The sequence below is a fragment of the Vulpes vulpes genome, chromosome 12 (assembly GCF_048418805.1).
Source record: "Vulpes vulpes isolate BD-2025 chromosome 12, VulVul3, whole genome shotgun sequence".
In the NCBI taxonomy this organism is placed as follows: Eukaryota; Metazoa; Chordata; class Mammalia; order Carnivora; family Canidae; genus Vulpes; species Vulpes vulpes.
In genome coordinates, this window is record NC_132791.1 from 167717022 (window position 1) to 167742583 (window position 25562).

Genomic DNA, 25562 nt, shown 5'->3' on the forward strand with positions numbered 1-25562 from the left:
GCCTGGCACGTTTGTAGCAGTGTTTCTTACTGTCATTGATTATGTTCTATCTGATCAAGGCAAAGGACAGAGGATCCGTTCTGTGGGAGCTGGAATACTCGGTTGGAACACCCAGAACCGCATCTCCCATATCGTGAAGCCGGCGGTAAAATGCTGGGTCTGTTTCACAAGTGAGGATCTTATCAAGTATCAGATATGCAATTTGGAAAAGCAGCTGCCGGTTCCTGCTGGCTCACGTCGCATGAGGTACGATGCTACCACTGTGCAGTCACCCAGTAGTGTGGTTACTGGTGACACCATCACCTCCCTAAAGCGCCAATGCACCTCCTTCTGCGCCCCGCGGAGTGGGGCCCCAGAGCAGGGCTCGGGCTGGGCTATCTATTGAGCCCTCTCCCGAGCCACCTCCCGGCCCTTACACTGACACACGCTCCACGTGTTGAAGGAAGGACGGAGGCGAGCAGAGCCAGGACGCCACATTCTTTCAGGCCCTAGGAGCTCCAGCGGCCGCGGCAGTCAAGCGGGTTCTTCACCCAGCCAGCGCCCAGGCTGGTCCCCATGCCCCCCGCGGTGAAAGCCACTCCAGCAGCCTGGCATTTTATTTTATATTTAAAATATTTTACTTATTTATGAGACAGGAGGAGGAGGAGGAGGAGGGGGGGGGGGAGACTCCGAAGCCGCCTCCACGCCCAGTCCAGAGCCGGATGCCGGGCTCCATCCCACGCCCAGAGAAAGTGCCCACGGCTGACGGAGACGCACACTCAGGGGTGAGCACTCGGGTGTCTGCCTCGGGGAAGAGGAACCGCATCCGGAAGGAGCAATCAAGGCTGGCTTCCCGGAGGGGGCGGCCTCTGGGGAAACAAGAGGAGATGGGGTACGTCGCAGTGGTCAGTGGGCTCCAAGAGGCGAGGGGCTTCTTCACCTCGGTAGCCCCAGCACCCCACGATCGCCCCTGGGAACAGGCTCGCAACACCGAACCGCTCCATGAACAAATGACAGCCCGGGAACCACGCCGGCCTCCCTCCGCCCCTCCGCGCCTCCGCGCCCCAAGCACAAGCCCGCACTCCGCCCGCGGAGACGCACGCGCATGCGCGCCCGCCAGGCCTCCGCGGCGACGTCACCGCCCCCCCCTCGCGGTCAGCGCGCAGGCGCGAAGGGAGCACGCGAGCGGGTGACGTCACTCCGCGCCGGATTTGGCTTCCGGAGGCGTCGCTCGCTGACTGCGTAGTGATGGAGCTGCCGACGGGTGAGCAGCCGCGGGCGGGGGCCCTCCCGGAGCGGCTGCCGGGGACCGCCGACAGCCAGCGGGCGGGCGAGGGGGGCCGCGGGGCGCCCTGGGGCGGAGTGGAGCCAACGCGGAGCAGAGAAACAGGCCCCCGCCGTGCCTGGCGGTGCCCCCGGTGAGGTCCGCGCTCCGCCCGCATCCCCACGGCGCGGCGGGCGCGCGGCAGGCCTGGGGGCGGCTTAACGGAAACGCCGGGCCGCGTCAGGGCTTCCCAACGCCCGGCGGGCACCGGGGACGCTGGCTTCGTGGCCCCTGGGCTTTGGCAAGTCGCCCTCCGCGGGCAGGGCGTTGGCGATCGGTGCCGGGATCGCTTGGCAGAGCTGACGCCGGGCTCAGGCCCAGCTGGTAACGCCAGGCTCCGCGGCTGCGGATGAATTCACCTCTGCCCGTGTGAGCTGCGGCCGTGAACAGCCCCGCACCAGGTGCTAGTGCGAGTGCCCGGCGTAGGGCGGTGGGCGAGACCCAGCTGACCCGGCGAGGGCCCGTTGTTGAGGGAGGTCAACAGGCAGTTGCGGAACAGTTGAGGCATTGCACACAAATACGTGTCGCCTTCAGCTGTACCTTCGATGCATCCCATGTTTTGTGCCTCTACAAAGCTCTGCCCTTTTACCTACCCAGTGAGCACGTTGCCTTCTACACGGGAGCCACTCGAATGTTTGTGATTAATTGACTCTCCAGGGTGAGCGTCACAATTTCTTGCATATCTTGTGTCCCCCCCCCTCCCGCCCCCAGTATCCTGCACAGCGTTGGGAATATTGTAGCACCTGTGGATTATTAGCGAAAGCGATCAAGGTGATACCCGTATAGTTCTAGCGACATAATTGTGTTTGAGAAAAGCAGGGTCCCCTGGGTTCCTAAAGGAGACATCTGCCTGGGACCGGGCCCTCAAAATACGCGCAGGGGGGATGTCGTGTGTCAGGCAGAGCTGGAGAGAGAGGAGGTACCAAGGTCTGAAAGGCAGAGAGAGGTGGGCAGGTGTGTGGAAGCAGGGACAGCATGCTTGAGCCACATTGTGGATCCACGGGGAGGAGTAATGGAAGATGAAGCTGACGTGGGCATCAGGGTGTGGCAGGCCCGTGCTCCTTGTGACCCTGTGACGGAGGGATTCCCAGGCAGTGGAGCAGAAGAGGGAGTGTTTCCCAGAGGTGGTGCTGAAGCTGAGCCTTGAAGAATGAGGGTTTGTGGAAGGGACAGAGAGCTGAGCGGACTCGCTAGCACCTTCAGTGCAAAGCTCCCAGCGGGAAAGAACAAGCCAGGCGCTGGAAACTGCCTGCGTGGGCCTATTCAGGTTCCATCTTACAGATGGGTGTCCTCTAAGCACACCCAAATCTGTAGTTTTGATTTCTGGAGTGGTTTGGAAGCACACCTAGGGGCAGGAGGCACCAGTGGTGTTTGCTGTGGGCTCCAAGAGGCTCTGGGACTGGGCTGCATGCCACGCTGAGGAGATCTAGACCTACCCAGAGGGCAGAGGCAATGGAAGCCTTTAACTCTGGCCCTTATGCCTGAGAACGTCAGGTAGTGCGGTAAGATGAGCAGCGGGGATAGGTGGAGAACAGCAAACTGCTGGTTGGTAACAAGTTTGGAAACCACCTGTTGCCCTTTAGAAGGGAACTGCCTGGGTAAACCTCGGCCTGTCCCCACAGTAGAATACCATGCAGCTTCACAAAAGGATGGAGGCACTCTTGTATACCACGTGGGCTGATGTGCGAGATGTCTGGCAAGAACACTAATGTGCAGGGCAGTGTGTGCTGTGCAGTGGGCCACCTTAGGGAAAGGACACGACGGGAAGTGTCTTCTGTGTGGGCCAGAGGTACCTGGGGAAGAATTCATGAGGAAAAAAGGGTGCACCCATTGCCCTGGAGGAGGGAAGCTGGTGCCCAGCAGGCAGCAAGGAGAAAGGCTTGTCAGTTATAGTTCCCTTTGCATGTTTTCAGAGTCCGTTTATGAAAAATGAGCTTTTAGAACATTATTGTTGTCATGATTCAAAGCCAAGTCAGAAATGTCTGGTGAGAAGCCAGCTGCCAGTCCTACCCCACCCCCACCTACCCAGGTGACTCCCAGCTGTCTCTGGCCCTGGGCCGCTCCCTTGGGTCACTTTTCAGTATCCTACACTCATTTAAGGGAGACTGAGGACCTGTGAAGTTATCCATGCTCCTCCTTCCTACCCAAATGATGGGAGGTACCCTATCCACACACAGTACATGTAGAGCTTCAGATCCAGCTGTATCGAACACTAAGTTCTCTGAAAAGAAGAGGTCGGCTTCCACTGCCATCTTTGAAAATGCATATTCCCTAAGCACTGTTTATGTGTATCCCTGCAGTGACTTTCAGATGGCACAGGGTAGGTGGCCCTCCTCTTCACTGGTATTAGAGCAGGTTTGTGTTGAGAGTTTACCAGTGAATGAGATCGCCTCGTGATTTGCAGTGCTGGCCATAGGACAGATTGTTGTAGGTAAAGTGATTTGAAACAGACTTCTATACAAGTACAAGGATATAATTTTGGACCAACAAAAATGAAAATTCAGCAAATATTTTAAATATATATCTATATGAAGGTGCTGGTTTTATTTTTTTCTACCTAATGGGAAACTTTTTTATAGTTCTCCACTCGAAGAGGAGCACATGGTTAATGCAAATTTTATTAAAACTGCTTCAGTCAGATAATTAAAAAATATTTGTTGCCAAAACGGCATTTCCAAAATTGGGTATAAGAATAAGAAATTGTTATACTAATAAAGCGCATCATAATTGGTAATCCAAAATAATAGGTGGTTTACAAAGCCCTTAGACCTAAGGCAAGGTTTCTGGGTGTACAGCCTGTGTGTACTAATCATAGCTATGTCAAAACTAGTTAGACTGAGAATTGCAGTGCCTTAACTGACAGGATGTGCGTTTCCAGGTAAGGACCTGAGGAAAGGTTGGGTACATGGCTTGGGCCGTATTTTGTTCTGCCGCTGCTACGTTAAATACCCAGGAACACAGTAGATGATGTGTTCAGTAGAGCTACGTTAAAATACCTGGATTGCCTTTAATTTACTCAGTTTTTGGACTTTAGCAGTTTGTTGTGAGTTGATCACTAACCCTGATTTTTCGCTGTAGATGAGAAGCCCTGGATTGGTCTAGCGTGAAGGAGTCCTGAGGTGCAGCTGGAGCAGGCACCTGACAGCACCCAGCCTCACATGTGGTGGGACTCCTCTCTGCCACATTAACCAGTCCTACCCTTTGTTGCCGTAGGTGTTTCCAAACAAGACATTCGTCAACAGATTTGGGACTACATGGAATCACAAAATTTAGCTGATTTTCCCCGGCCTGTTCATCACAGGATTCCCAACTTCAAGGTACTGAGGCATTCCTGGAGCATACAAAAGGAAAACAGGATATTTCTAAATAAGAGAGTTAGTAATAATGCAGCTATTGTCCTGCTTCATGGTGGATCCGGGTTGGGTGAATACTGAGTAGTGGTGCAGATTCCACGCCACTGGCCTGGGTGTCATTTGTGTTTTGAAATGTCCCTCATCTGTGTTCCTTAACCTTCACTCTCATGGCCTCTTACCTGTCCGTGCACAGTTAGTGGTTTGGTCATGTCTTTGGATGAGGAGTGCTACAGCTACTGTTGACCACTTGACATATTTGTCCTGGTTGGAAGCATGTTATTGTTGTGGTGCCTTTTCTCAAAAAATTGGCTTCCTAAGAACAGCAAGGAGTGATGCCCTTTCAGAGGGGGTCCCGGCCAGCACCTTTTAAAAGAGGAAGGTCTCATCGGTCCCTGAGGGATGATGATTCTAGGCCTCAGTTTCCCCACGTTCAGGATAGAAGATAAAGATATCTGTTTATGATACTATTCAAAGGAAACAAGTTTGCTTGAATGAGCAAACACAGCTCATAATTTCAGTGTGTGTTTTCCACAAGGAAAACAAAGTACTTTTTGAAAATATACTGATTGCTCTATCAGATCTAAAGGATGTGTAGCCCTGTTTACTTGCCATCAAAGGCTGAACTTTCTCTCCCCACCCCTGGCTTCTTAGAAGCAAGCTCCTGCCCTTCTCTGGTCCTCAGCTGAGCTGGCTCCAAGGCTATCTTGTACCCTTGAAAAACTCTTCCTTTTGTACGCTTTTTGTTGTTACTTTGTTTTGCTTTAGTGCTTGCTATCCCAGGGAGAGAAATGTACATGAAATATAGGAAAAAGAGAAGGATGCACAGAATCAGTAAAAAAAAAAAAATGTTTAAAAAGGAACCATCTTGGAGAGGGATGGGAATTCCTGGTTAGTGGTAATATAGTCTTGATTTAGGCAGTTATTACACAAATTTGTTCATTTTGTGAAAATTATCAAACTATACACTCATGATTTCTACACCTTTTTGGAATATATGTTTTATTTTGGTTAAAAATAAATTGGGGCCAGCCTTCTCAGCAGCTTTTAACCCTGACTGTGTTCCCAGACTTCTTTGGGTGACTCTTAGATCTTGTCTCAGAAGTAGTGCACCCCACTTGTCTGGGAGAGATGCTAAGCCAGTCTGCTCACCCATGCAGTAGGTCCAGGGTCATGCTGTCCTGTCAGTAATGTGCAATTACATTTGAAAACAGGGTGCTTCCTGTGCTGCTGAGCACTTCCCACGCTTGCAGGCGTTCAAAATGGCCAGAACCATTAAAGTCAATCCTGATGCTCCCCAGAAAAATGCTCGCTTCTTCGTCCTCGACGTAAGTGCAACTCTGTTTGTCTAACTAGGGCTCTTATCTGGCTTGCCAAAACATCAGAGACCTAGAAGTTTTTACCAGAACACAGGAAGTTAAAGTGGACCCCGATAAGCCGCTGGAAGGTGTTCGGCTGCTGATGTTGCAGGTAATCGTATTTTCCTGAGCCAGAGCCCTGGCCATAATAAAATGCATTCTCCAAGTGGCTGGCAAATGTGTACCACTCAGATATTTAGAAAGATGGTACTTCTGACTTCCTCCAATACAGAACATATCCTTGGAGGAGTTTTTTTTTTTTTTTTTTTCCCCCAGAAACAGTCCAGAAATCTTTCATTTGTTTGTCAAAAAACATGAATATTCCTAAATTCAAAGATAAAGCACGTACACGATGATGACCTCGAGGCATACTATGTGCTTCATCAGAAAGGAAAGTTTATATTTATTTCCTTCTGCTACTTTTATAATTCTTTGACACTTGGTAACTGTAAGAAATCTGATGGCATCTCCAAAAATCTATAAATCAGAACAGTGTTTCTTAATTTACTTATATAGGCCCTTGTTCAAGAAAAAAAATTTTCCCTAGGGTTGCTTTATTTTTTTCCCCCCCAGGGTTGCTTTAAATTCATTAACTTAATTTAATAAGTATTAATAGAAAACTTGGTATAAATTTAAATGTTCATAGCTCTTGTGCAACTGTAAAACCAAAATAAACCTGTTAAGTTAAATATAGACAAGACAGAGCAATAACATCCAAATGCCAACACTGATTTAACATAACAGCTGCTGCTGTTTTGCTGAGACAACTTACTGTTGATAATGTGAATCCAGATCTTTGGAATTCGTCCTTAGGTGACCATACCTTGCGTGGTGACTCAGCTCTCCCACAGCTCCTGTGAGGCCTCAGTCATGCAGCACACCTTGCAGCCCTGCATGGAGAAGGGAATGCCAGAAAGTTATTTTATAGGGAACAAGGAGGGTATAGGGATCTTCCTGGTTCTTTCAAGGGTCACGTGTAGGGGACCATTTTGTTTGCTGTTTGTAGTTCAGCCCCAAGAGGAGCTTCCCATTTAGGCCTTCCTGGAAGCATTCTTTCTTGCCAGCTGTATTTTCCCATTCAGTAATTCACGTTAATGAACTAGAGGGAATAATAGCAGCAAGAAGGGCCTGACGTGAGTGGTTGCCTTGTGTGAGGACAAAGCTCTATCTAAACACTGTATTGTATCACCTCATTTAATTCAGCCAGTGGGGTGATCTCTATTCATATGACATGGAATAGCTAGATATGGAGAGGTCAAGTGACTTGATGAAGTCCCCTATTTGGTAATAATGGAGCTGGAATTCTGATCTCCACTGTGATTCCAGAGCCAGCTCTCTATGTGTATGAGGTTCTTACCTGTCTACCCATCAGAGCACAAAATCAAAGCCATGAGTGTATTGGAGATTAGTCAAGACATCCTATAGGAGGAGTGCAGCCAGGCAGCAGGATGGAATAGCAGGGTCCTCACTGCCTCTTTGTTTATTCAGGGGAAAGAAAGCCAAACTTTGAGAATCTACTGTGTTCCAGACTCTCTGCTGGGCACAAGGATATAATAGTGAAAAAGACACATAGGTTCCCTGTACTTTAGGGCTGCAGGCTCCTTGGTGTTTCTGGAAACTTTAGTGGTTTAAGAATCACCTGGCAAGCATGTAAACCTGCATGCTCCATAGCACCACCTAAGGGTAGGCAAGAATGGTGATGCACATGGCCACAGTCCATGCCTGGGGACTTGCCTGGCTCAACCTCAGACCTTCAGTTGGTTTCTAGAATCTGTTTTTAATAAACACCCTAATGGTGCCTTGAGAACCACTGGCCAGGCCAGCATCTGGCAACTCTGGATGCATGTTAGAACCATCCAGGGAGCTTTGAAAACTATGTGTTGCCAATATCAAATCCTGAAGCAGTTGCTCTGAGTGGATCTGCACTCCCACTCCCTAGGTGATTCTAAAGTACAAGTAGTTGAGAGCCCCTGAGCTTGAAAAGAGGGAGCAACTAGCATAACGCACAGTACACCAGAATCTTCAGACTCCTAATGAACCCAAACCTCTTTCAGAAGGAAAAGAGCACATGGTCATGACTTGTGTTGGAAGTATTTTTTCTGTCATGGTTTTAAGTGAGCCAACCTGTGATGTTACAGATCTCCTGTTGGTCTCAGGCTGTCATCTCCTATACAAAAACTAAAATATACTCTTTTTACACTGAAGATTTTATAAATTTTATGATTGCCTCATGGCCTGCCCTGGCATACTCTGCAGAGATGCCTATGGCAGTGGTTCTGGAACTTTTCCTGGGCATCAGAATCAGCTGGGAGGCTTGTGAAAGCAGATTGCCATGTCTGCCCTCAAGCTTCTGGTCGTTTCTCACAGGTGTCCAGAGCCTGCATCTGCTGGCTAGAGGCCCACAACTTTGTGAATCCCTGCTCTGGGACTCGCAACAAGGTGTTCAGAAAGTAAATAGAAGAAAAGGGGCTATGGGCTCAGGTCAATACCAAATACCGATTATAATGAGTACTACTCTCTGAGATTGGACTGTTGAATAGCAGACTGGTTATGAAGCCTTGAGACCATGTAATGCAGGTTTCAAATGAAAGCATTGTAACTATGGGCAGCCCGGGTAGCTTAGCTCAGTGGTTCAGCACCACCTTCAGTCCAGGGTGTGATCCTGGAGACCCGGGATCGGGTCCCACGTTGGGCTCCCTGCATGGGGCCTGCTTCTCCCTCTGCCTGTGTCTCTGCCTCTCTCTCTCTCTCTGTCTCTCATGAGTAAATAAATAAAATCTTTAAAAAAAAGAGAGAGAGAAAGAAAGCATTGTAACTACAGTGCATGATGCTGGGAAGGGAAGTCACAGGAAAGTCCTGGTTGGAATTCTTGTGAGAGCATACCTTTATTTGGGTTTACATTGTCCTTTTGTATTGGTAGTGATTTTGAGTGCCAAGTAAACTAGAATTCAGGAGTTTGACGACACACTACCTCTTTACCCTAAGTGAGGTAGAGTAGTGGCCCTGCATGAGATTGACCACTATGCATTATTTAGTTGAGTTTGCAAAGAAGTCCTTTTCTTGACACACACAAAAGATGCCAGTAATAGTAACTTGTTCCTGAAATGTTAGAAACACAAGAAATTTCCTGTGTTTAATTTTGTAATTGATTTTCTTTTTGAAGAGCAAAAAAACATTGTTGGTCCCAACACCACGACTGAGAACAGGGTTATTCAATAAGATCACTCCACCTTCTGGGGCAACTAAAGACATCCTGAGAAAATGTGCCACCTCCCAGGTAAGTGCAGGAGTCAGCGTCATCCACAAGGAGAGCGTTGTTCTCAGCCGAGACTTCTGGTGTGTTAGAATGCATAAAATATACCACAAAATTATAATTAATTTTTCACAAAGCTGAATGAGTAGAGATGGGAAAGTATTCAGCAATCCTGTCAGTAAAGGCACGAAGTAGAAAAACCTTGGACACATTTATTCCATTTGAGTCACTCTGTTTTCTCCTTTGCACCAAGTTGGCGGATTGTAAATACCCTATTAAAAATGAAAAGAAAAAAAAATGAAGAGAAAACAAGTTATCTTGTGCTCCGGCACCTTCTGGTGTTAACTCGTGTCATAGTCCGGTGGCCCATAGGGTTTTCTTAAGTGCCCCCAGAGCAATTGGAGACTTGGAAGAATTTCCAGTACTTGGATTGGAAGCTGCCTCACCAGTTCTGAATAATGGCTTTAGTAATTCAGTGATAGAGTTTTTTTTTGAGTGTGTCACACAATGTAGTAAAACCAAAGTGTATAAATATTACATTGGGGTGCCCTGTAGTGGGATTTGTATTGTGTTTTGCAGATAAAGAAATAGAATTTGGTGACTTTTTTCAGAGTCCTAGAATAGATCCCCAGTCATTTGATTCCTAATCTATTGGGAATAAAAAATAGGGCTTCAAGATACTCCTTTAAAAAAAAAAATCGCCCCTTAAATTTAAAAGTAGAATTTAAAATTGAATGCTTGTTGTTACTTATTGATAACGTTATTCTAAAAATAGAATTTGATACAGCTTATGAAAGTATACATAACAAAGTAAGAATAAAATATGTGTAAAAAAAAGTGCAAAGGGAAAAGTAGAAAAATAAGAGATAGTCTTGGTTCTGGTCAGTGTTCAGAAATGCAAAGTGTATGATCATCTGCAGTTGGCAAACATGAGCCACAGGTGTGAGCTCGCGTTTCCCAGAGCCACCAGGGCCTATGATCAGCAATTCAGAAGTCGTAGGTTCGGGACTGTACCTGCAGTTCCCTTCCTGGGGTTGAGGTCTAGGTCAGATATATCTGAGGGTCCATCACAGGGCCTTTGGTGGGTGTAGTGGTCTGTGTCGCCCGTACAGCATCCCCGCCCCTCTGAAAGGTGACCACCACGTTGTTTGTTGACAGGAATTCCCTGTGACACACCAGCAGTGGCTGGGTCCCTTACACGTGCCCCTGAAAGTGGCTGGGCCAGGGTAGAACCCGACCAGCTCTCTTGACTCAACTTCACTAGAGACTGAGCAGCAGAGTTCAGGCTCTGTTAACATATGACACACCAGAACCTGCAAAGGACATTCCCCCCGCCCCCCCGCCAGCCTTTTTTTTTTTTTTAATGGCACAGGGTGAGAGGATCTTAGGCCACATCTATTTGCAGGTACAGGTCATGATACAGTAAGAGACTCAGGTGTGGTCTTACTTTTTGGCAGCTAAGTCTCTGAATTTGTCCCTTACTGCCTCTGCCACTAGCACTTCCCAGCCACCTGTGAAATGTCGGTGCCTTTGTGTTTATTCTCTAACTTGAGAGTCTTCTAGTAACCACCTGTATGGGCACACAGGTTTGTCAGCTGAGTTTTTGTTGAATCAAATGGGACTTTGGAGAATTAGGGAGACTCCTGGTTGCTCACACTCTGATCAACAGAGCAGGTAAAGCTGACCGACTGAGCCAGGAGGAAGTCTGATGGACAGAGTTTCAACACAGGTGTCTGCTCACCAAGGCTGCCAGCCACCAAGCCCATTAAAACAGGGTTGAAGATGTGGGCTGGGGGTGTGAGATGCCAGCTTCCATGGCCATTGTGAGGTTAAGAAAAGCAGGCCTTCCCACCGTGGGCGCACGGTGGGCTGGTGACTGTGGTCTGACTGCTGAGAGGCCCCAAAGCAACCCCCTGTACTGATCCCATAAGCGACTTATCATGTATTTGTAGATGAGGTACAGTACCACATACATCCATTGCTAGACACTGGTCTGTGCAGGGTCTTAATTTGGCTCTAAGATTGACCCCGTAGCCCTTGTTATCTGAGACTCATAACCATATCAGCCTCCCAACTCTAATTACAAGCCTCCATTAACATAAACATATATAGTGTACTTGTGGGTTTTGGTTGAACAAGTTATGTTTCAGAAGTGAAGATGCTACACCTGAAGGTAATGGCCCCAGTATTTCACGTATAATCAGTTTGTCCCACACATTTACTGACCATGTCTTATGTGCTAAATGCACTACCTCCATGATCTCCTTCTATTCCAGCACCAGTCCGACAAGGCAGTGGTGGCACCTCTGCCTTAGAAGTGAAGAAACTAGAAAAAAAAAATAATGATAGATAGATAAAAGAAGTGAAGAAACTGAAGGTCAGCTTCCTCCTCTTGAGGGCTAAGAGGGATCTGGACCCGGTTCTTTGTGACTCCTGAGCCTGTGTTCTAATCACTGTGCTCTTCAGCCTCATGGGAAGAAATGATGTGGTCAGTATTGTGAAATTAACATCGTACGTGTCTGCCGTCAGTTCCAAGTGGCATCTTTCCTGGGGAAGAAATTGTGGGAAATTATCCTAAGATGGTTTCTGAACCATGATTTTCCTAAAATGCCAATTCCACTATGCATGTTTGTTATAGGGCATAGTTTGCCTCCTACAGGAGGTTAATTCAGACCTTTTGAGCGCTTCTTACCTCTGAACTGTGAGGTGGGGCAGCCACTCACTGCCCAGGAAGCATTCAGGCCCGTGTCTGTGTTCACAGGGTGTGAGGAACTACAGTACTCCTGTGGGCTTGGATTCCAAGGTCCTTGTGGACTTAGTTGTGGTGGGGTCCGTTGCTGTCTCTGAAAAAGGTAAGATTAAAATCAGAAACTCTTAGATGTGACCTGCAGCTTGACATTCTGCTGTCTTTCCTGTTTCAGACATTGATGGTAAGTAATTTCAGTTTTCTGGACACGTCTGTCCTCTGAAACCACTGCATCTCTTAATCATTTTGAAGAATTAACTCAGTTCCTCACACTCAATACCTTCACAGTATTTTCATTTTTCTTAGTAGAAAAAATAAAGTGAGATCATCTCTCTTCAGGTGGTGAAAGATATTTCCTCAATTCTTAAGCTACCTGGAACTGGAGCTGGATTTATTTGTAGTATGTCAGTAAATAGTTGGTTTTGGAGAACCTCCAGTGAATGGAAAAACATTAGATGCTAACCTTGTTTCTGTTAGGAAGCAGCGGCCTCTGGGCAACAGGGTGTCCCGAGCCTTCCTGGAGAGGCCTGGTGCTGTGCCATTCAGGCAGGTGGTGGGGAGGGTGTCCCATGTTGCTGTCTGCCCTCTGCCAAGCTGCCTGCAGGACTTGGGCCCCTGTGGTTCCCCTGGGGCCTCTTCCCCTTCTGCTGCTCTACCCTGGGCCTGGCTCAACACTCTTTGAAGATGATCTGGTTATACTGCTGATTATACTGCCACAGGCTCAGTGAGTTCCAGTGGGGAGGTCAGACTGTCACAGACTTGCACCTGCACAGCGTGGTTTGGGCCCCCTGCTGAGAGTGTTCTTTCTCCTCCTTCCCTTCCAAGAGGAAAAAAGAGACTGTCCTAAGAGGCCTGTCCTTAAAACTCTTCCTTTGGAAATTAATCAGCCAAAGCCAAATTTTTCCTTTAAGAGAGGTTTCCAACAAATAGTTGGTGAGAGATGCTCTAAATCATTCATTCCAAACCCTGAGTGTCATGTTTTTAAACGTTGTCCTTTTGTATCTTCATCTGGAATTGACGATGTTTTCCAGCTCTTGCTCTGTGCTAGTATGTGAGACATTGTAGAGCTTCTTTGCTTTCTCTGTATTTCCAGTTACAGTGCTTCATCTGTGTCATCAGGAATGGGTTCCCATGAACACATGTTTTTCTGGGTGCCAGGTGGGCCAAGTGTGAGGCTGGCACTGGGTGATCTCTGTCTTGGGCCCATGGTGAGCCAGAAGAGCAGACACAGCAGCTTAACAGTGTTATGTTGTGCTCAGTGCTACATACAGAAGTCCGCACTTGACATTGGTTGGAATCAGAAGAGCCACCCTTGGGCCCTGAGCAGGGGCAATGTCTCAGAAGTGACCTCAGGGCTGGTGTTTACATGCTGGGTGTTCTGGAGAGAAATGAAACAGAAGAGGACTTTGGGGCAGAAGCAGCAGTGGCATGGCCGTCTAGGAGGTTGGCATTGGCTTTCCAGAGGCTATAAGGTCAGAGGATGGGATTGGAGCTATACTTTTTTTGGCAATGGGAAATTAACAGAGGTCTTTTTAATAAATCAGGAGTTTTCTTTCTTAGCTGGGGTGTATAAGGAAGAAAGCAGTGTTCTGTAAATGTCATTCAGGGAACCCCCGACTAACACAACAGCAGTTGCCGTGCACACATGTAGGAAATTGGAATAGCACAGGAAATACTGCCTGTGCTCTTCCCAGATGCCCACCGTCAGTGGTTCCTTATGCCTGTGAGTCCACACATGTCCTACATTCTATGTGCAGTTATGTTTGTCCTGGTTCTGTTTTTCCAGGAGGGGCAGCAGCACATACAATACTTTGTGCCCTGCTAGATGCTGTCTGGCTGGGTCTTTGCGCATCCACGAAGACTGGTGGGCACTTGAGGTGCCACCAGGGTTTGGTTTTGGCTTTTCTCTTAGAGATCACACTAAAATGAGTTGTGGTCTTGTAATAGAGTTTCTTTATGCCTTTGAGGGCCATCCATGGGATAACTTTAACAGAGGAATTGCTGAACAGAAGGGTGAACTTGAACTCCTGGTGCCTGCTGCCAAGTAGCCCACCAGAAAGGTTGCCTACCTCCCATCTCTAACACCACACACCTCGCCTCTCTCCCTACGCCCTTGTAAATATCTAGAATCCTCAAACTTCCATGTTTACCAATCTAGTAGTGAACAGTGGTGGTTCATGTGCTGTCTGATCGGCCTTTAGTGATGAGGATAGGTGGTCATTGCTCATGCTTGCTGCTTACCTGCCTGTCTCTGTGGACTCTTCTGTGCTTTGCTGTTTCTCCCCTGCACTTTCTCCTGTTTATTTGCTTGTATGGTTGGAGGTTGGTAATTGTAAAAGCATGATAGATGAGAATCTCAGGACACATGGGCAGTGATGCTCTTGGTGAGAATGCTGATGCTAATGTTAAGCAGAAGTTAGAATTTCTGTAGCATCACAGGCTCCCTGATGACAGGAGCCAGAGGCATTGTCATGTTTCTTGTCTGGCTGCCTTCTCACCTGCTAAGAAACTGTTTGCCACTTCCGCTAAGCCTTCCAAGAGTCCCACCTAAGACCCTTCTCCACGGACTGCCAGGCTTTCAGAAGACAAAGTGATATCATTTTAAATCATGTATCCCTGATTTTAATTTTGTCTCCTCTCCAAGAGAAATCGATCAAACAGATTTTGGTTTTAGTAGCAGTTTGTGTTAAGTCTTTTTTAAAAACTACTCTTTCATTACTTTTAAATGTGAGTTCTTCTCGTGTAAACACTGGTTCTGTTTCCTTTCATAACACATTAAAAAAAACTCAAGCTTCACATCACTGTGTGCTGACTTCTGTACGTGTGCAATGTCGGCATGCCCCTGAAGCCCACTGTTGAGGGTTGCCTGTGGGCTCACCGTGGAAGTTTCTAAGGAGGGGCCAGAGATATTAAGTCCAAATGTCTGCTTCCACCACAACCTAATGAAACATTTCCTCCTGAGATACTGACACTCTGCATGTCTCTTAGGCTGGAGAATTGGGAAGGGAGAAGGTTATGCTGATCTGGAATATGCCATGATGGTGTCGATGGGAGCAGTCAGCCAGGGGACGCCCGTGGTCACCATCGTCCACGACTGCCAGGTGCTGCCCATGAATGGGCCAAACAGAGCCACTGCTACACCCCTCTGAGAAATTGGGCAGGGAGGGAAGGAGACAGATGCATAGAGACAGACTGGTTTCTGCCTTCACTCCATGTCTATTGTGAGTGGTAGTGATCAGCTGCAACTGGATGCTTGGCAGTGAGGCCTTATCCCCATGGGTCTGGTGAGCACCATGCTGCTACTGTGCAGTGAGCACAGGAGCCACATTCCCTGTCAACTGCCTTACCCACTTCTGTTTGACCAGGTCATCGACATACCTGAAACGCTGCTTGAAGACCATGACCTAACAGTGGACTACATTCTCACTCCGACAAGAGTCATTGCCACAGGGTGTGAGCGCCCAAAGCCAGCAGGAATCTTGTGGTCCAAGGTGGGTTCTGTGGCCATCAGTGGCCTGTAGCTCAGAGGCATCTCCTCTTGTGTGGTATTCTTTGGCATGGCAGCTATCCCCAGGCTGGGCATGTCTATACCTTAGAATCACCTGTGAGCTTTTGAAAATTCAGCTCCTGCAGTACAATCTCCAGGCATTGGCCCAAGAATCTCCTTTGTAACAAACCTGTGGGATTCTGATAAGCAACCAGGTTCAAGATCTCCTACTGTAGGATACCAGTTCTAGATGGCTGAAGGGACAGTTCACTTGAAGGGCCATCTCTGAGAGCTGTGCTCCACAATCCTGGCCACAACATCATATCCTACTGTCTCAGCTTTCCTGCTAGAAGTCCAGCTTGTCTTGCTTTGTGACCTGGGTCTCCCAAGCGGTATCCACAGCCTCTGTAAACTAATGCCTTGATGACTTCTATCTGCAGAATAGTCAGTGGCACGCATTACATCAGTCTGCAGTAGTTCAATCCCACAAGCCAACCTATAGGTGATGATCCCATCTGCTGGCAAGATAATAATACTGAGGAAACAGGGTTTTGGATTGAGGCCATTGTTCCATATCTTCCATTCCTTAAACCTGAATCATCAGATTTGGAAAGCAGCCTTCTCTTGGGCATAGAAACCAGTAACATCCACCTCCAAGGTTGACACCAAAATGAAACACCACGGCACAATGGGCCTTTCCCACAGATGCCACAGCCAGATGGTTTGGGGCCTCCTGGGGCCTGTGCTTGTAGGTTAGCTCCAGTAAGAGCAGAGAGGAGGAGAATGCATGATGGGGCAGTAGGTGGATGGGTCTCTCTGAGTGCAGGCCCAGTGTCCTGGGGAAGGCAGTGGCATCCTTTGTGAATATTCAAATGTCCCTTGGTATCTTTCATAAGAACTTGGGATTATCCTGAAATTCGGGCCCACAGCTTCTCCTTAAGTGGAGGCTGCTACACAGGTCATAGGAGTGAGGTGGCATTTGCTCACAGCTGAGAGGATGGGTTTGGGGAGGTTGCACAAGGGGCTGGCCACTGTGAGGCTGCAGGTCCCCTGTAGGTCAGCACTTGATAGATGAGGGCCGACTGCAGCCCACCTTAGGAAGATTCCAGGTGGCCTCTCCAGGAAGAGAGAAAGCTTTGGGGAATAGCCACAGCTACATTCCACTGATTTTAACAAGAAAATACAAAAATAGCAACAGATGATGTTACTGGTCATGTTAGGTGAAGAAACTCCCTGTGTGTGAAAGGAAACCACGTCCAGCAGAGGTGCCAGCAACACAGACGGCCATGCTGTGTGTGTGTGTGCAGTCTGTCAGCACCTGCACTGTTTGTTGACATCCCAACTGTTTCACCCTCTTCCTGAAACATCTCATTGCTAGAGAGGCCTGGACAAGAATCACAAAGTTTTAGAAGGCCATTTCTCTTCTTGGGGCCCTGTGTTCTCAGTTCTTTTACCCCTGGGCCTCCCTTTGCATGCATCATGTGAAAGCAATGATACTCTCCAGCCCTTGGGGCTTTTCTTCTGGCTTTGCTGTGTATGCATTTGGAGTGAATTTTCATCAACATTGGGAAAACCACCCCTGAATTCCATTGAATATTTGGGGATGAGCGGGGGAAGTTCAATGCTAGGGTATGATATTATTTCACATGAACTTTTTGGTGCACATTGGCATATCCTTCTCTGATTTTCTGCCCATAGACTCGTTACTATGTAGGTATTAGGATTCCAGAATTTGCATCTTGTGTATTTTGTTGGAATATCCAGAATAAGAGTTTCTTCTAAGCACTGTAGATCTCTCAGGTGAAGGTTATGAAATACATACAAAATGTGATACTTTTTTAACTCATTCTTATTAACCAAAGATTGTGTACCATTTGACTCCCTGGGCTTTGTCCCACATTCTCAGAGATGCATGTGGTGCCCCCACCCAGGCACTGGGGTCCTGCAGGCTCCGCTGTAGTTACTTCGGACAGCGGGCCTCCTCAGCCCACCCCTGCTTTTTTCTGCCTGTGGCTTGTGGTTTTAAAGACAGGAGAGCAGATGGGGCAGTGGTTTAGGGTGAGCTTAGAAGCCGCAGCAGCATGTGTCAGTCATTGTATCTATGACCTTGGTGCACCCTCTGCAAGCCCCGTATTTGTTTATCTTTAGAGTGCTGTCCGTGCTGACCTCACAGGCAGTACACACAAAGTGCCTGCTGAACTCGGCCATTGTCACTGTTGCGGCTGTCACAGGTGTGAAACAGGACACTCACTGTGGGCAGACTCCTTAGCTATCCTTTGAGTGGTTTACTGAGCCAGGACTCTTGCCCATGTCTCTCCATGGCAGTGTGTTGTCACCTTGTGCCCTCTACTGCCTCAGTGAAGAGGAAAGAAACATTGCTTCTGAAAGGTGTGTCTGCTATGTTCATGTGGGGTCCTCCTTTCCCTCAGGGCAGCCTCTCACCTGGTGACCTGTAGAACTGAGCATGACTTACCCATGTCTGAACCCCAAGGTGCCATGACTATCCCATTTCATCTACAGGCTGCCACCCCTGAGAACCTAGGACTCCCTGACCCCTTTCCCCCACCAACCAACCCGGTCTAGCAGGTCTACTCTACCCCAGGAGCTCTCCCTTGCTGGCGCATGGTATGAGACCTGGCTGCTGAGGTCTGTCCTAAACTTCCAGGCACCACTTCCAGCTTAGGTGGTCATTTAATCTCTGAGACAGTAGTCCAGATGTCCCTGCCTCTGGATGGCTATGTGTAAGGTGATCTGCAGTGGCTCAAGAACCGTTTGCCTGCATGCCTTGGCTCTGGCAGGAGTACACTGACGGTGGCCTGAGTCCCCAGCAACTAGCATCCAGCAGTTCTCCCTCAGCCCGGTCAGTTTCCAAGGCAGTGAGGAGTTGGGTGAGTCACGACAGCAGTGAATCATCCTTGCTCAGGAACCTGGCTGCCTTCCTAGATCCAGGTGAGCATCTGGAAAGCAGCAGTAGAATGGGGCCCTCTGCTTGGGGGAGACCTGGGTTGTCCCTAACAGTTCTCCCCTCACACAGCCTTCCTGGGCTTGACCTCTTAACAACCAAGCTCATACCTCTATTATTACTTTCTGTGAGCTAGAATGAGGCAGAGGAAAGGTGAAATACTTACTTTAAGAATGCTGGAGGGCAGCCCAGGTGGCTCAGCAGTTTAGCGCCGCCTTCAGGCCAGGGCGTGATCCTGGAGACCCGGAATCCAGTCCCACATCAAGGTCCCTGCATGGAGCCTGCTTCTCCCTCTGCCTGTGTCTGTCTCTGTTTCTGTTTGTCTTTCATGAATAAATAAATAACATCTTTAAAAAAAAAGAAAAAAGAATACCCTAGAGAGAAGGCCAGGCAGCAGAGTGTGGCTGCAGCTCCACAGAGACCCAGGGTACCCACAAGACTGCTCCTTGCCTCCGAAGCCCCTGATCAAAGGATTGCTTCCCTACCCCTTTGCTCCCCACAGTAACTGTGGGAAAGGTATCATCACTGCTTACAAAGGAGAGCAGCGTGACACCACTGACCAAAATCTGGATGTCTTCCTTTCTCAATCGTTTTCTCCTTAGTTGAGGAAATGGGAATCTGCCAGGGTCATTCTTGTATATAAACTCAGAGAAACAACTTTGTAGCATCCACAGCTACAAAGGGAGGATCATTCCCAGATGGTCACCAGGCCCTGTTGATTTACTTGTTGAGAAGGACAGATGCCTTGAGAAAAAGGGTTTGGGGGAAAGGACCTTTTTTTGTGAGGAACAGCCATTCTGGGACATCAGTACTTGCCTTCCAATCCCCCATCAACATTTTTGTCGAAATTACAGCCAAATGTGAGCTGACAGCTACCACAACTGGGTCAACAAGTTAGAAGGATGATACTTCTAATTTAAAAGATTTGCTGTATTTGATCTAATAGTTGAACTTCTAGGAATCTGTCCTAAAGAAATATATATAAATTCAGATAGAAGTGCATGTGTATTCAGTATAATGCAGTGCCTTAAAGTGGGTCAGGGAGCCAAATGCCAACCCTGTAATCTAAGTGCATACAGCCTTTTTAAAGAGTATTTAATGGCATGAGAAAATGCTTGTGGTATAATAAATATTAAGTGGAAGAAGTAGAATATAAATATGTGTTTAGTATAGCATTTTATATTCTCATTATGCTAAAACGTGTAGAAAAAAGATGGAGAGGCAGCTGGGTGGCTTAGTTGGTTAAATGTTAACTCTCAGTTTCGGCTCAGGTCATGACCACAAGGTCGTGAGATTGAGCCTGGTGTTGGGCTCTGTACTGGCTGGTGGACCTGCTTGATATTCTCTCCCTTTCCCTCTCCACCCCCCTCAAAAGAAGAAGTGTATCTGAATATTAATAGTAATCTCTGCAAGCTGAGATTTCAGATTTCTTTTCATTGTTTTCTAAATTTCCCACCGCAAATACACACTTTTACAGTCAACACTGTTCAGTAGAGAAAACAGGACATTTGAAACCATTTTCCAAGGGCAACCTTCTGCCCCATGCATGTTTGGCTCCGGTTCCAAAAGAGCCTCCATTCTCTGCACACTCCCAGATGGTAAAAATTAGAACCCAAGATGCAAGATAGTTAAATATGTGCTATTTCTTAGAAGTCATGTGCTTGTGCAAGGCAGTAACATGGTACTATCCAAGCTGTTTGTACAAGGCATATACCTGTGTGTGAGGTGGGTGGTATGGGCCACTTTTCCCCATGTGGCTAACACTTGGGTGTGAACTGAGCCTAGAGCTGCCAGACATGTACTCGTCCAACACACAGCTCTGAACTGGCCTAGTGGGAGGGGACCTCACTGCTCTTGTGCTGTCCCCTTCCCCCTGGAGAGCTTAGGACAGGCAGGAACTGTGGTTTGCAGATGGAAACTGGCATGTTGTGGCACAGGTTTTGAGGTGATTAGATATACACCAGAAAATAAGCAGTTTTTTTACTCAATAGTTCTTAGTGGCCTCCATGGCCACTCCCAGATAGAACCACCTCCTTGATCATGGACGTGATGAATGATGGAGGAATCATTCCATCATTCCACATGATGGAATGATGGTATGGTCATTGCCCTGCTGGTCCTTCAGTACCCACAGTAAAAGCATAAGGAGTAATGCTGTGGGCTCTTTTTGATTGGTAAGTGACGTCTTTCATCAACTATGTGCAAAAAGATGTCTTAAATGAGCCCTATTATCATTAAGAAACACTATAATTAGAAAGCAAACAAATGCTGGAAGGCATGAATGCCATCTGGAAGACAGTATAGTCACTGGCTCTCTTATATTCTTGCATGCTTACTGTATAGGATGACTTCGTCTTGATCATTTGAAAGTATTGTATCTAAAAGTATTTTTGGTCAATGAATGATAAGTTAGTCTCATGCAAGACAACTGATAATTTTTATGGAAGTTGTATTTCACATTTTAGAAATACTTAACAATGTTCCTCTTTCTTTGCCAGCAGCTGCTCAAACATGTCCTGGCATTTTAGAATGAGAGAGATTCTAAAGATCATCCCTCCCAGTCTCTGTAAGAGACAGTCAAGTAAAGTGAGAGCCAGGAAAAGCAACAGGTCCAAAATTGTGAAGTCAATGGGGTAGTGAGGCAAGATTAGAACCAGAGTCTCTTTTTGGGTTGGCCACTGGTACCTTGAGAGTTAGATTTCTGATCTGTATTTCTAGGGGATAGTATTATTTAATCTTTAAAGAGAATATGTATGTATAAATGACCTCTGTAAACATCCAAGAGTGGTTGTAGCATATAAAAAAAATCAAATTTGCTCTATACTATTTAATGGAATGATTATAGAAAAGCAGACATATTTTTTTATTTTTGATTAATGGACAAAATCTTTCATTTCATATGGCACACTTACAGAATGTAACAAATGTTCCTAATTACCAGCCAGGATAAACAGCATAGCCCTCCTGTGGATAGCCTGAGTGTGAAGCCAGCCTGTCTGGTTGGTGCGCAGTAGCCTCTGCATCAGCTGTGGGACAACTATCAGCCCAAGCCACTCTGCAAAGCACACAGAAATGGCCAACAGCTGGGAAAGTGGCAAAAGCCACCTCGTAGACAGGGAGATTTTTCCATTTAGAACTTGCGGGCGCAGAAGCAGGAGCTGACAGTAAGCTCTGTCATTCCTTACCCAAAAAACATCCTGCCTTTGAGATGAGCAGTTTTACATAAAAGTGACGCATTTGGTATGTCCATTTCTAAAGATTGTGTGTGTGTGTGTGTGAGAGAGAGAGAGTGTGTGTGTGTGTGTGTGTGAGTGTGACAGTACTATAGACTTAGTTCATAATCTGTGCAGTTAAAACCTATTTGTTATTCAACTGATTATAGTTTGTCCATGTGCCAGCTTGGGATAAAGTAGTTTCCTGTGATGTGCAGAGAAGGATGTAATTTTGCTTCACACGACATGTTTTAAATGGATTTCTGTTGCATGAGTGTAGAGCCTTGCCCTGTGGGCTGGGTTTCCTGAGAACACTTGCTTTGGCCTGAGGAAACCCTGTGGTTCCACCAGGCAGAAGCACATGGGAGTTTTAGTATTTGGGGTGCTCATCCAGCCAAGATAGGTCCAAGTGCTGGGGGAAAGCGCAATGTGTACCAAGGCTTTTGGCCTTGTTGCTCCTGTCTCCTGGTGTCACAGCAGAATGACGTTCAATTTTTCCGTAAGAGTATGTAGTCATACGTTCTGATTGTAATTGCAATTTTAAATTTGATCATCCTTTCTAAATACTAGATCTAGTAACTTAAGACATCCTTAAGAATCTAATTATGACCATTTTAGGGGCACCTGGGTGGCTCAGTTGGTTAAGTGTCTGACTGTTGGTCTCAGCTCAGTCTTGATCTCTGGGTTGTGAGTTCGAGTCCCATGGAGCCTACTTAAAACAAGAATCTAATTATGACTAGTGTATATCTGTTTTGATATACTCTGAAAGGTATTTCAGAGTTGTTACGTATTTCAACTTTGTTGAAAACAAATGTATTTCAGCATTGTTACTAGTTGAGCTATTGACTTTCATTTTTTGTTTTTGTGTTTTTTAAAGATTCTATTTGAGAGACAGCGAGAGCTAGCATAAGTTAAGGGGGGCAGAGGGAGAAGCAGGCTTTCTGCTTTCTGAAAGGACACAAGAATCTGAACTCTTTAAGAAGGTAGAATGAGGGTGTGGGAGGGAGTTGGTTTGGTTGGACTTCGATCAAATTCAGAATTCTTTGGTAACAGAGCCTCTTAGGTACTGGCCCATGAGCTTAGTCATCTTTCAATAAATCAGTTCAAAAGAATTACAGAGAGTCAAGTAGAAGAATACTTCCTTTGGGTTAGAAAAAAGTAGTTACATCTCCTACATACCTCCATGGCATGGACATGGTTTTTGTTTGCGCCTCAGTAATGGGAAACACTAGAAGGAGCAGGTCTTTCTTTGAGCAGTTTCTCTATGGCAGCCAGGCATCTTCATGGTACTCCGAAGACCCCAAGTGGACAAGTGCCACCTGCAGAGGCTTTTGATAGGACCGAGCCTCGGAGCAGCCACCCATTTGCAGAGGGTTCTGACCCAGTGGAAGGGCTGTTCCAAGGTGGAGGGGATTGCCAACATAGTGCTGGAAGAGAGAACCGGATAGTAAATTAGGATCAGGAGCCTTGAAGTGTATGAGAAGGTACTCCACTGTTCTTAGGTATTTGAATTTCTTTGAATCTTCCTGTAAATCATTGGTCCTTAACCTGAGGCCTGTGTACCTCTTGTGGTTTGGAGATACATGAATAGAGTTTAGGAAATTGCACACAGAATTGCTGGGGACTTGTTCTTCGGAAGGAACCCCACCTTCTCTCAAAGGTCTCTGACACCCTGCCAAGGATAAGAACCATTACTCTAGTTACATATGATTCTGAATATAACCAGAACATTGTTACTAGTTGAGCTATTGACGTTTATTTTTTGTTCTTTTTTGTTTTTGTTTTTAAGATTCTATTTATTTGAGAGACAGCAAGAGCTAGCATGAGTTGAGGAGAGGGGCAGAGGGAAAAGCAGGCTTTCCACTGAGCAGGGAGTAGTTGCAGGACTCTATCCCTGGACTCTGAAATCATGACCTGAGCTGAAGGCAGAAGCTTCACCGACTGAGCCACCCAAGCACCCCTGAGCTATTTGTTTTTGGAGTAAAGTTTTATTTGTCTAACTCATGTACTGATCTGTGTTCTGATGTACCTGTGTTTGTGGGAAGTCCCATGTTTGAACCATCACCTGCCTCTTGGTAATGGGTTGTTTATGGGCTTTGTGCCCTAGAGCAGGACAGAGAGCATCTCTGAAGAATAGGATTGCTGAGAAGGACTAACACAGTGTGTTTCTGTGTCTTTTCTGCCATGTGACTCCTCAAGTGACAGAAGACCTGGCCTCCATTCTCTAGGCTTGCCTAACCCATGGGGCCATCCCCCTTGTGGCTGCCGCACTGGGCTGGGACCATCAGCATCCATGCTGCAAGCTAGATCAAGGCAGCCCCTCTGCATGCAGGCCCCACCCGTCGATCCCAGTTCTCAAGGACGGGAAATCACCTCCTTTGTTTCAGGTTCCCAAAAAGCCAAACGTGTCCTTCGTATAGGAAGTCTATTCACTGAGACTTCATGTTTTGTGTGGTGTTATCTTGTAGCTTGATAACCTGTCGCTAGAAAGCATTTTCAAAAGTAGCATCCTAGTTCACGTTTGCCTTGTTTCTGCATCTTCGATGACAGTTTGAAAGGTTTGGTCCCTGAGACATGCTCCTCCAGTGGAGGAGTCGGGGGGAGGAGGCCCAAGTCAATCCCACCCAAAGGCATAAGTTGGGAGGAGGGCCAGGCATGGAGGCAGACAGCCACATAATTTGGAGGCCACCACCAGAGTTGGCTCTTATGACCATGCAACCCTCTTTCCAGTAACCTTACCTACTGTCCCTTCTGCATAGGAAGGCTTTGGTTTTCTGCTTCCTGGGCCTTAGGAGGATAGAGAAAACCATTCCTTTCCTGCCATCTACTATGGCACATGAGGCATAGTCCAGAGTGGACAATCCAAAGTGGCTGGGGTTCCCAGATTTCACTTAAGGTAAGCCAGTGTAGGGACGGAGGTCCTTCTTCCCAAAGGGCCAGTTTGGAACACTGGTGCAGTGTGGCGGAGACTGCTTACATGAGGAATGTGGCAGAGGCTCTTTGCGCCTCTGATTTCTCCTCCCTCCTGACCAAGTTTGGACACTGAAGAATAACTGAAACTGCTTTGCTTTTTCAGATCAGTTGTGAGATGATGAGGAAAATCCCAATACTCAGAAGCCTTCGTGACCGAGAGAGGCGGGCTGGGAAAGATGTCACCCTTCAGGATGAGCCCGAGCACCTTCTGGGGACCAGCAGCCAGTACCGCTGAGTGCTGTCAGAAGACCTCCAAACCCACACCAGCCGGAATCCTGTTCCGTGCAGGGGGAGGAGGATAGGACTTCTAACACTGTTTACATTGGGAACCTTCCCTGGGATGCCCAAGTGAGTGAGCTGAAGAGAGCCCTCTGAGAACTGGTTCCAGTCCCTCAGAGGCTCACGTGGCAGGGGCTACACCTCAGGGCCTTCCTCCTCCATCAGGTGCCCATCTCAGCCCAGCAGGTTCTCCCCTGCTTGCAGGGCTTGCACCTGGGTGGTGCCACCTTGAGGATGGCAGACAGCAGAGGGCCAGTGACCTGACAGGCAGCCACACAGAGGAGCCATACCCTGACCGTCGTTCTGCTGTCTCTGACCTGTGACGATGTACTGCTCTGGTCCCCGTGGAACTTAAGGGGCCTTACAGCAGGACTTGGCGGAGTGTTGCTGTGTGAGCTCCTTTGGGCCCAGTCCCTGCCAGGATGTCCAGCCTTCTCTTCTGCCTGGGACCTGCTGATGAGTAGGAAAGTAGCCAGTAGTATACCGCCAGAGTGTCCAGGCCCTGCTCTGTCTGGGCCCTTCAGCCTGCTTGCTGGGTGTTAGAGCCATTCTGGTTTCTGTGTGGTGGTAGTTCAGGAGCTCCAGGGGACTGAATGGGCAATGAACAAGTAAGTAAATGGTGACATGGTGGTTAGGAGT

At 47.4% G+C, this 25562-nt stretch overlaps 1 protein-coding gene across 1 annotated transcript; it reads left to right on the forward strand.

Moving 5' to 3' along the window:
• The first annotated feature begins 1138 nt into the window (after window positions 1–1138).
• Window positions 1139–25337, forward strand: MTHFSD (methenyltetrahydrofolate synthetase domain containing). Its single transcript, XM_026004947.2, is given in 9 exon segments — window positions 1139–1243; window positions 4517–4620; window positions 6010–6123; window positions 9175–9288; window positions 12026–12116; window positions 14999–15111; window positions 15376–15501; window positions 24748–24850; window positions 24853–25337. Coding segments are annotated over 9 exon segments (1116 nt in total). The 5' UTR covers window positions 1139–1227; the 3' UTR covers window positions 25188–25337.
• Window positions 25338–25562: the final 225 nt, after the last annotated feature.